General features: G+C 46.6%; 1 protein-coding gene across 1 annotated transcript in view; it reads right to left on the bottom strand.

Moving 5' to 3' along the window:
* XRN2 (5'-3' exoribonuclease 2) overlaps nt 1–11,874 on the bottom strand; it is a 102,167-nt gene that overhangs the window by 83,921 nt on the left and 6,372 nt on the right. Inside the window, exons 2-3 of the mRNA XM_014519406.2 lie at nt 1,681–1,808; nt 1,490–1,601 (exon numbers count right to left, since the gene is read on the bottom strand). Of these exons, the coding sequence (XP_014374892.1) occupies nt 1,490–1,601; nt 1,681–1,808 (240 nt within the window). The remainder of the gene's footprint in view (nt 1–1,489; nt 1,602–1,680; nt 1,809–11,874) is intronic.

Raw genomic sequence — 11,874 nt, 5'->3', positions numbered from 1 at the left:
TAGCCACCCCAAATTTTGCTGTAGGCCCCCTGTAGCCACCCTGCCGCCTGCCCCAAGTACAGCCCCGGCCCAATCCTCCCCCACCCCGCAACGTGCCACGAAGAGCCTGGCACAGCCCCAGCCCCCTCCGCACCCCCATGCAAATCCACGTGAACCCACTCCATGCCCTCCTGGAGTATGCACAGCAGTGAGAGCCGCCCCCCAGATGAGCCACAGCTCCACCCCGCCCAGGCAGCGCCTGACCCAGCCCTAGTTCCTCCCTTACTGCAGGGGATGCTGATATGCCCCCCTACACCCCTTCCCTTCCACCACAACAGACATACCGGTTGCACGCAGCTCTCTAAGCTGCTGAGCTGTGCTCCTTGCTGCCTGCCTGCTGCACTGCAGCTGCATGTATGCATGGGCATTTATTGGCCAAATTATCAGCCACATCAGTCCGATTTCCGATCCAATTGATTTTCTTTATATTGGTGCCAATCTGATCGATGTATCGGAGGACCTCTATAGCCAGCAGTTCTGAAATTACTTCAGTCACTCCTTTTGCATGCTAAGGTGCATCCCACTCAGTCTCGCTGATCTGAAAACATCTAGCTTTTTTAAGCAGTCCCCAACCAGTTCTTCTACTATTGTAGGCTTTTTGTCTCCTTCTCCATCTTTGCAGCCAAATGCACTCATCATCTGGATGCTATCTCTATTTGTGAAGGCTGAAGTGAAAAAAGGCATTAAATACTTCAGCCTTCTCTGCATCGTCCATGACTAGATTGCCTTCCACATTCTGTAAGGGAGCTATGGTTTCTTTGACCTTCCTTTTTACATGCTTGTAAAATCCCTTCCTATTGCCTTGCATCACTTGCCAGTTGCCTCTCAAATCATGTCTCAGCCTTTCTAATTTTCTTTCTGCACATCCATGCAATCTTATACTCTTCCCTAGAAATATGACCACGTTTGCACTTTTTGTAGGATTTTCTGAGTTTCCAACTCATTGAAGAGACTGGTGTCCACCCAGGCTGATTTTCTGTTGCACTGTTTCAATGCTTCTGTTGTGCCTGAATGCTTAAAACAATCTCCTTTAAAGTACAGCCAATTTGGGAGGAAGCTATCAAGTAACACTCATGTATGAGTACTTGAAATCTTTCATTAAACTGTTAAGTTAGTTGCTAAGGTGTAAATGTATGCATTTCTGTAGTTTTCTGATTTTTTCCTAGTAGTACATTGTGTAAACTAATTTAATAGCTGTCAAGGCTAAAATAGAAAGTCCTGATATAAACACACTGGGGAATAAAGCCACCTTTGCTAACGTTTCTTTGCCATTCTCCAAGATGAACTGTGTCAACTGCTAAACCCAATGTTTGATGATGAGTATATCATTAAACGATAAACTGAACTATATATACTTGAACAATTTACCCAACAAAGTTTATGAAACCAGGAAAAATCAACCTTAGCTTACAGTCAGCTACTAGAAGAAAATAAATAAGTCAGTACTTACCACCCCATCTATTGCCATATAGAGAAGTCGTCTTGGTCTTATGATGTTAAAAAGTCTGTCGATGTACTCAAAAATTGCAACCATCATTTCATCTTCATTTTTGGGTGCTGGTCTATAATTTAAGGCACCTTGGTTAGTGTCCCAAGTCATGAAAAATACAAATGGGTTTTTGAAATATGAAAGTCACTTACTTATCTTCAGGATGTGTACAAGGATGAATAATGCCATTCATATCCAAATACAGGTTATCAAACTCCACCTCATTGGGATTAGGTTTACTAGTATCAACTGGAATTTTGACTCCATTGCATTCTTTAGGCTGTGAACACAGAAAAAATAAAGCTTTCATTATTCAAATATAAATGGTTACAAATAAGACAACAAGGCTTTGAGACATGCATGTGACCCAGAGGATGTGAGGGTTTTTAAGGGTAGAGAGCAAAATAAGGTGCAATTGTTAAAGTCCCCTTACAATTTAATTATATACAAACCATGCCTACATTATAAAAATAGCATTATTTAAAAATGGCCTCCAGCAAGCACTACTCTGTGTGGTTGGTTATATGTTCCCCCAGATAAGAAATAAAAGCTTTACCATAGTTCGCCAGAATTAAAACACTGCTCTCTAAAACAGTCTTATTTCTCCTGTCTACAAAAGCAAAAGAAAATTTTGTAGTGATGGCAAGACTTTATATAAGCCCTCTTAATTTCATTAACTATAAGACCTTAAAGCTTATCAACTGCTGCTTCTTATAAACGCACTACAAGCTGCTTACAATCACCAGATTTTGTGATTTTTGTTCTATTTTTTTATGCTAGGGATGAACCACCACATTTAAACAAATCAATGTAATATCTACTTACTGATGTTAAATATTTGACTTACAGCACATTTTTGCTCACCCTCATTTTTTATAGTAGTCAAAGTAAAAAAGTGCCATATTTTGCTTTACCTTATTAGATTCTGGGGCACAGTAGATCACTTATATTCATAATGCTAAATATCCAGTAACTCAGAAGGGACAACAGAAGACTAGGTTCCCAAAGCAGAGAAAATAAAATAGTAGTCCAGGTAGTGAAAAGAGAACAGGAACAGCCTTAAGAAGCAAGCTTTATCTTGTTCTTGCACAGAGACAGATATCATCCTCCACCCCCCAACTTACCCCTTTCTAGGGAAAAGGAGGAGAGATGTGTGGCATTATGCTTTATGGATACCATACATCCTTTGAATACAACCACCTCAGTTGAGGAGTCCATCCACAAGTATCCACCACTCTAGACTTTAATTATTAGTCACAGTGCCTTGTAGATGAACTCTAGTACTCAAATTCCATTATTCATTACAGAGTAGTTTCTAGCTTCTATAACTCAACTTGTTAATTTCATCCTGGTGCTAGATTTTCTCTACTGATACTGATAGCCGATTATTCTCCAGGCGTATCAGCCAACACTGATCCGATAACCTTGGAGAGCAGTATCCTGTAGGTAAGTCTGTGGATGGAAAGGAGTGGGAAGAGGAGGGAAGGGGTGGGGAGGGTGGGATTAGATCGAGGCCCCAGCAGTGAGGGAGGGAGTAGGACAGGGGCTGGGGCACTGCCCAGCCAGGACGGTGAATGGGACCCCGGGGCCAAGGCTGGGAGTGAGACAGAGCCACGGGACGCTTGTCCAGGGGATCCATGTCCCGGCACTTAAAAATGGCGGTAGGGGTGCTTGAACTAAAGCTTGTCAAGTGAGCTTTAGTTCAAGTACCACAACCACCATTTTTAAGTGCAGGGACACTTTGAACTAGAGCAGAGCCAAGTGGAGGGAGGGCAGATGAAGGCTGCCTGCTGTGGGTTGGGGCTCTCTACCCTGCTGTCTTTGCTTCGGGATTTTGCCATCACTGGAACACACAGAAAATAATAATTTACATGCCTCACTCTCACTCATCCTTTGGTCTTAATTCTCTAATGCATGTAGGAGAAGAGGCAGTAATCCTACTACGGTTACCTGTAGAGGTGCACCAATACATTGGTCCAATATCGGATTGGCACCGATATAAAAAAAATTGACTGCATCAGAAATTGGCCCAATATGGCCAATAATTTGGCCCAGGGGGTTTTTAACTTTTTAAAATAAGCGTACCCCTTCATATTTTTTTCTTGTTTTTAAGCGGGGGGGGAAGCAGATTGAGGCCCCTGTGGTAAGGGAGTGGGGCTAGGACTGGGGCAGGCACTACACAGCCAGAGCAGGGCATGGGATGGAGCCAGAAGTGGCTCGTTAGGGAAGGGTGGGGAGTGGGCGCCCCCTGCCACTACATGTACCCCAGGAGCATGGTGGCTGTGTGCTCCCAGATCTGCATGGGGCAGGGGGGGCTGCCCCAGCGGTGGGGGAGGGAGTGGGGCTGGGGAGAAGGCAGGGGCCACGCAGCTGGGGCAGGGGACTGAGCTGTGTGTAGAGGGGGTGGGGGGCAGCTCCCATCACTATGCATGGCCCCGGGAAGGCATGAGCGCACATGCCCCTGGATCTGCATGTGACACAGGGCGGGCTGTGGCTGCGGGCTAGGGATGGGGCAGTACTGGGCTCTTCCCAGAAGGGGCTGGACCAGGCTGTGCTCAGGGCAGGTGGTAGTGGTGCTGGGAGAAGGGGGCTACGACGAATTATGGGGTGGCTGCAGCCCCTCCCAAAGCCCTGCTCCCATAGACCCCCACAGTGAGGGAAGGAGTGGGTCTGGGGCAGGGGCTGCACAGCCAGACAGAGCAGCTCATCTGGGGGGCATGGGGGAGGCTTCTGCCACCGCATGCACCCTGGGAGGGCATGGGGGGCACGTGCTCCCAGTGCTGCACATGGGGCAGGCTGGCGCTGGGGCTGCGCTGGGCTCTTCCCTGCAGGGCCTGGGCTGGGCTACAGGAGGGGCAGCTGGTGGCAGGGCTGGGAGTGGGGCTACGGGAGGGGCTGCAGCCACTCCAGAATTTGCTATAGTCCCCCCCCACCGTGCTCCTCTCCCTTTGCCGAGCCCAGCCCAGCCCAACACCCCCGCCAGGAACAGCCCAGTGCTGCCTTGGCCCCAGCCCACAGCAGCCTGCAGCCCTCCCTTGCTCCATACACAGATTCGGGGGCACATGCCCACCCCCACACCCATAAATGCAACAGAAGGAGCCGCTTTCCCTGACCCCACCCCAGATGAGCTTTTCGCGGCTCCGTCCTGCACTCTGCCAAACTGTGCAGTGCCTACCCCAGCCCAGACTTCAAAGATTTTAGGTAAGATTTGACATTCCTCAAATGGTCAGATTAAAAAAGAAAACAATTGTGGAGGCATTACAAAAGATCATCCAACAGGTCAAGTACCATGTTCAGAAGGTGCTACAGAGATTCCAATATTTATGAACACAAAGTTACCTGCCCATGTTCTCTTGTTAAGCAAATATGATTTTTTAAAAATAAAATACTGAAAATTGTAAATTTTGCCATTTGATTTTTGCCATCTGATCAAATTATACAGTTTTAGCTAATGGTCTCTGTCTGATATTTAAGATTACAGGAAAGTAGGGCTGGAAGGGACCTCAGAAGATCATTGGGGCCAGCCCCCTGCACCAAGCAGGCAAGATAACTGGGGTCAGGTGACTGTCCAGTCTCCTCTTGAAGATTTCCAGGGTAGGTGAATTCACCACCTCTGGAGGGAGCTTATGCCACAGTCTGAACACCCTGACTGTGAAGAAGTTTTTCCTAATGTTGAGCCTGAATTGATCTTCCAGGAGTTTCTGGCTATTACTCCTGGTTTTCCCCTTGGGTGCTCTGGTGAACAGCTGCTCACCAAGCTCTTGATGTACTCCCCTAGTGTAGCTACCAGGTCCCCCCTCAGCCTTCTTTTCCTCAGACTGAAGAGTCTCAGATCCATCAGTCTTCCTTTGTATGGCTTGCCTTTTAAAACTCTGATCATGCAGGTGGTTCTTCTTTGGACTCTCTCAAGCTTGTCCACGTTCTTGTTAAAGTGTGGCATCCAGAACTGGATGCAGTACTCCAGCTGCGGTCTCACCAGCGCTGAGTAGAGCGGAAGAATCACCTCCTTGACTTTACTGGAGATGCATCGATGATGCATGGCAGAGTATTATTTGCCCTACTGGCTACAGCATCACGCTGCTGGCTCATATTCATATTGTGGTCTATTATTCCCCCCAGGTCCCTTTCATTTGTGTTGCTAGTCAGTTTGGTGCCACCAAGCCTGTAGGTGTGTTGGAGGTCACTCATCCCCAGGTAGAACACTTTACATTTATCAATATTGAACTTCATCTGGTTCTGATCCACCCAACTTGCTAGTCTGTCTCAGTCCACCTGTATCTGTAGCCTGTCTTCAAGCGTGACCACATTTCCCCATAACTTGGCGTTGTCCGCAAACTTGGCCAGTGAGCTCTTCACCTCCACATCCAAATCGTTAATAAAGACGTTGAAAAGTACTGGACCAAGCACTGACCCCTGCAGGACACTGCCACCCACTTCTCGCCAGGATGGCACAGATCCATTCACTATGACTCTCTGGGTCCTATCCTGCAGCCAGTTTCTCACCCCCCTGACTGTCTTGGAGTTCAGCTCACAATCCTCCAATTTTCTCATGAGGACATTATGGGATACTAGATCAAAGGCCTTTTGGAAGTCTAGGTATATAATGTCAACCTACTCTCTCATGTCCAGGTGGCGAGTTACCTGGTCATAGAAGTAGATGAGGTTGGTAAGGAAAGACATGCTGGCTGTCATTCAGAACCTTACCTTCTGCAAGCTTATCACAGATAGACTCCTTGATGAACTTTTCTACGATTTTCCCTAGGATGGAAGTTAGGTTGATTGGCCTAGTTACCCAGGTCCTCCTTCGTGCCCTCTTAACTAGACATTGAATCACTGATGACTATTCATTGAGCAGAATGATCCAACAAGTTATGCATCCCTATTAAAGTACTTTTGTGTAGTCTGTATTTCCTTAACTGATTAATGAAAGTGTCATTGACACAAGATCAAAAGCTTTGTTAAAAATCAAGGTACCATATTTACTCAGACAGCACACCTACCCTTTCTCCCAAAATTAGTTTTCTAAAATTGGGATTCATGTCTTAAGCAGGGAAGCTAATTTTGGGCTCAGAGTACCAGCAGTGGCATTTCTAATCAGGCAGCTGAGGGAGCCAATTGACTTCATGGCTCATTAGATTCTACCAGATTCCTGCTAATTGCTCTTTACTCAACAGCTGTTAATGACCTATGCTCCTTTTTAATTGTCTTGATGCTCCACTGCTCAAGCTATTCTTTTCCGTACAGTGCTGATGAAGCATTTGCAATTTAGTTGCTCTTGCTATTTCTTCCCCCATTTCACAGATCTGAAAACTATTTTAGCTATTTCAAAGTCCTAGATCTGCCCAGTCTTTATTAGCAGCTACAATTTCAGCTTTTGGCAGAGCTGCTGACAAGTCAGCTATGAAAGGGTTACACAACTAACTTCTGCATGACAGAAAAAGGAGGGTGAGTAAGCTGAGGCCAGGCTCTGTCCCTGCTCTATGCGGCCGAACTACAGAAAAATCTTTTCCTTCGTTCTGCTTTCCCAAATAACAAGGTGCGTGTCTTATCTGGGGACATCTGGTACGTGTGAAAATACAATCCATCAGATCCACTGCTCTCCCTGCATTTATATATGGAGTGCACTGATAGAGATGCTGGGGGCCAATACCAATAGTTGACATTTAAGGAGGCGTATCGGTCAATACTGATCCAATTTCCGATACACCTGCCTCCAGCTGGTCAGTCCATTGTGGAAGGGGAGGAGGGAGGGAAGGGGCCTGGGGCGGGCAGATCAACACCCCCTGGGGTGAGAGAGGGGGCAAGGGCAGGCACTGCCCAGGCCCAGCGGGGGAGGGTGGAGCCATGGGGTGGGGGCAGGAGGCAGCTCCTGCTGCTGGTTTCACCCTGGGAGGGTGGAGGTGTGTGCCCCTGGATCTGCATGGAGAAGGGCAAGGCAGGCTAGGCTGCAGCCGAGGCTCTTCTCGCTGCGGGCTGGGCTCAGAGTCACTGGGAGGATGCTGCATCCACTACAAATTTCGCTAGCTCTCAGCTCCCAGGGCTGCCACTGCCAGCTACCTGGTGCTGCTCTGGCTTAACACCCCACCTCCACCCACATGCCGGGAAGAGCCGGGGCTGTGCTGGGTGGCTGGCAGCAGCAACAGTGGGAGCTGAGATGCAGCGAAATTTGGGGTGGAACCCCGGTGCAAGGGCAGGAGCCGCACCCCCCGCTCCATGCCCACCCTGCCCAAACAGTGCCTGCTCCTTACCTCACTGCAGGGAATGTTGATCTGCCCCCCCCTCCCTCCTCCCCTTTCACCACAACCAAGGCAGCTGGAGGCAGCTCTCCATGCAGCTGGCTCTGCTTCTGGCTGCCCGAGTGCTGTACTGCGTGCAACACAAGCATTTATGAGCCAAATACATCAAATTTTCTTTTCTGCAGATACAGCAAATTTTCTTTATATTGGTACCAATCTGATATCGGACTAATGTACTGGTGCACCTCTATTTATAGAGCCTGTCAACATATGATAAAAGGAAATCAAGTTGGACAGGCACGATTTGCTCTTGATGAATTCATACAAGGTATTCCTGATCACTTTGTTCTCCTGTAGGTGCTCCTTTCTACAATGCATCCCAAACAGCCAAAATCAATCTCTCATTATCTGACTAATTATATAATAAGAACATTAAATGTTATGCAATATACAGAGACTGAAATAAAAAATATTTTTATTTTAACAGCAGATACAATGACAAAGCCTACTAGCTGCAACTACCTTCTATACTTTGGACCAAAGCTTAATATTCTAATAAAATTATTCTGTCAGCTAAGAGCTACTCTTTAAAAAAAATGTATTCATTCTGGCTTCTATTAGATAACAGGACAAGACAAAATTGTCTTGTATTTTATTTGATCTTTCAATCAAACCTCTTGCTATAGCTGACTGTGATTCAGAGAATATCAAAGGCTTATAACTATGTGATACAGAAAAGAAAATTGCCCTCTTCGCTTTCCCTCCAAGATTATACTTATTTTCAATCTCTTTTAAAAGACTTGGGGAAGCTGTTCAGTTCCAAACTGCAAAGCACTAAGTCAGCAACTTTACCCTTACATGCTCATACCCCCAAAGTACCTCCATCACATTTTCAATGTAAAAACAGTCCTATAATGGGTTTAAGTATCTGGAAGTGATATCTCCTGCAATATAACTAAACTGTTCACTTTTAATCTACAACCTCTTTTGAAACCATTGAAAATAAATCTTCAAATAGAATACTTTAGCTGTCACTTTATTAGTTCATGTGAATTTGATTAAGAATATTCTCCCCAAGATTTTTATTATCTTCAAGATCTCTCTCTCATTCTTTCAGCTTGGTTTGAGAAAAAGATTAATCAGATTAAAAAAAAAAGAAATAATCTTGCAAGGTAAGAGAAGAAGGATCAATTTGTTAATATTTCAAGGAGATACATTATCAGGGGATATAACATTTCTGATTAGGAAGATTTATAAGCAATCCCAAAATACATACAGAATTGATTACATTGTGAAGAAACTTTGAATTCCTTTGCATCAGTAAGCTTCTTACTACTATCCTATTCACTTTCAGATTTAATGGCCAGATTTGAATATCAACAGTCATAATGAATGCACATTATTCCCAAGCAGTCCCACTGTAATCATTATTTATTTATGAAACATAGTGCCATTCAATATGAATCCTTATTCATGTTGGAAAAGAATCTGGCCCTGAATTTATAGTAAATCTAACCTGTTTCTCTAAGAAGTTTTATTTATTCCCCTAACAGCAAATCCTCTTTGAAAATGGAACAGCATGGTCCTACATGTTAGTCACTTAAGATTATATTTAACCTCAAAAGAATGAGTCAGCTTTATGCCAGGATATGAAGATGTTATATAATAAGGATAGAAATGGGATCAGAGACTTTATGCATTAATAATTTTACTCTTAAAAAGGGCAGAGATCATGTGTGATCAAAAGATACATTAAGAAGCTCTGGCTTCTTTGACCATGGGATGCTGTTCCAAGGACTGCTAGGAAGAGATGGGATCCACCTGACAGACAGAACAGGTTCTTTGCAGACAAGCACACTAACCTAGTGAGAAGGGCTTTAAACTAGGTTCACCAGGGGATGGAGAACGAAGTCCTGAGGCAAGTGGGGAAGCAGGTGATCTGAAGGAAGCACAAGCAGGAAGGAGCAACAGGGAAGGCCTTCTCATTAGGGATGCACTGATAAAGATTTTTTTAGCCAATACCGATGGCCTATTATTAACTAGCCATATCAGCCAATAACAATCCAATTGCCAAAACATAGCCCTCTTTTGTGGCTGAAGGGCCTGAGTAGTAAGCTGGGAACCAAAAAGTTGGCAGTTCAAGTCTGGGTGTACTTAAATTGAGACTTAAGTGATCTTAAGTCTCAATTTTGCAGATGACACCAAGCTGGGGGGAGTAATAGATAAGCTCCAGGGTATGGCTAGACTTCAGAGTGACCTAGACAAGTTGGAAGATTGGGCCAAAACAAATCTCATGAGGTTCAACAAAACAAGGACAAGTGCAAAGCTCTGCACTTAGGACAGAACAATCCCATGCACCGGTATAGGCTGGGGACTGACTGGCTGGGCAGTAGCTCTGCAGAAAAGGACCTGAGGGTTACAGTGGACAGTAAGCTAGCAGAGGCTTCTGGCCTGGCGACCCTGGGGTTGTTCCCCACCTCCCTCTGCTGAAATTGCAGTCAGATTAAAAAAGGGGGAGGGTATGGCCCTAGTCCACAGGGGCTGGGCTGGCTCCTGCTGCGTTCTGAAGTCCCGATCACACAGCCAGGAACCACACGCTGCTGGAGCGGTAGGCAGGCAGGCTGAGGGGGGGAGAGAAGCAGCAGAGGCAGAAGGTGGGGAAATGGCAACGGCAGCAGGTGAGGGGGTGGGGAGTAATAGTGAGCAGCAGGCAGGAGCACAGCAACAGTTGGGCTGGAGCATGGGGCCCGTGCTGGTGGGGGCCCAGGGTGGGGCAGCAGGAGCATGGAGCCCAGGCTGGCAGGGACTCTATGGAGCCAGGCCAGCTACCTCCCCTCCCCGCCAACGCAGCAGGAGCCAGCCCGCCCCTGCAATTCCCAGCTGGCTCCGTACAGTGCCGGCCAGGCCAGGCTGGCTCCAGTACCATACAGTTCCCAGCTGCTTGGCCAGGACTGCACAGTGCAGCAGGACCCAGCTGGGAACTAGGTCATGCCAGAGCAGCGGGTGTGTGGGTGAGGGGGAAGCAGCAGTGGTAGTTTGCATCATCTTCAAGAAGGCCAACACTATGGTCCTGGGGCCCAACACACTCAGCACTACACTACAACTACCATCCTCTCACACTGTACACCCCACAAAATCATCCTGTACCTGACACCCCCATAGCCCATTCCCCTGAGTCACAACCCCCCACAAACCCCATACCCACCCCCACCCCACATACACATACACCCACCCCAAGCCCCCCACACCTATCCACCCTCCACAAAACCCCAACCTTTCCCCATACCCCCCACACACACCCACAGTCCCCACACAAGCTCTGTACCCACCCACATCCCTCACACTCCTCCCCCACAATATACAAAAGTAAGACTTCATTTTAAGCTATTATACAATCACCTCTATGTACGCTATACAAACACATGCAAATCAGAACAAAAATATTTTTTGAAAACGAATTAATGTATGTTGTAGTAGATGTTTGATTTTTAGAATATAATTTTGGCTTTTTTCTGGTTCCAAGACAGCAACACCCTTGTCAAAAAGAGTACTTCCAGGGGCAAGGGGAGGGACTTCTGGTGGCAAAGGTCAAGGGGCTTGGGGGCGGAACTTCCAGTCCCAAGATGGCAACCAGGGAGCAGGGCACCATGTGACTCTCAACAGCTCACCCAAACTCATTAAGTGGCCCTGCAGCCAAAATAATGGCCTACTGCTGGAGCAGGGACTATTTAGACAAATGTGTGACTCCAGAGATGCTGGCCATTACCTCTGAAAACTCATGGTGGCTGGGAGAGGTCCTGGATGACTGAGAAAGGGCAAACATAGCGAGCATCTTTAAGAAAGGGAGAAGGAGGATCTGGATAACTATGGACTGGTCAGTCTCACTCAAGTCCGTGGAAAAACCATGGACCACGTCCTGAAGCAATACACTGCGAGAAGAAAGCAATCAGGAACAGTCAGCATGGATTCACTAAGGGTAAGTCATGCCTGACCAAACTGACTACCTTCTATGAGATGACTGGCTCTGTGGACATGGGGAGAACAGTGGACATGCTATAGCAAGGCTTTTGATATGGTCTATAGCCCAGGAGGGATGGGGACTGAAGCCCA

Source organism: Alligator sinensis, unplaced genomic scaffold (genome assembly GCF_000455745.1).
Source record: "Alligator sinensis unplaced genomic scaffold, ASM45574v1 scaffold140_1, whole genome shotgun sequence".
In the NCBI taxonomy this organism is placed as follows: Eukaryota; Metazoa; Chordata; order Crocodylia; family Alligatoridae; genus Alligator; species Alligator sinensis.
Note: the sequence above shows the minus strand (reverse complement) of the source record. Positions and strands in the feature narration are given on the sequence as shown.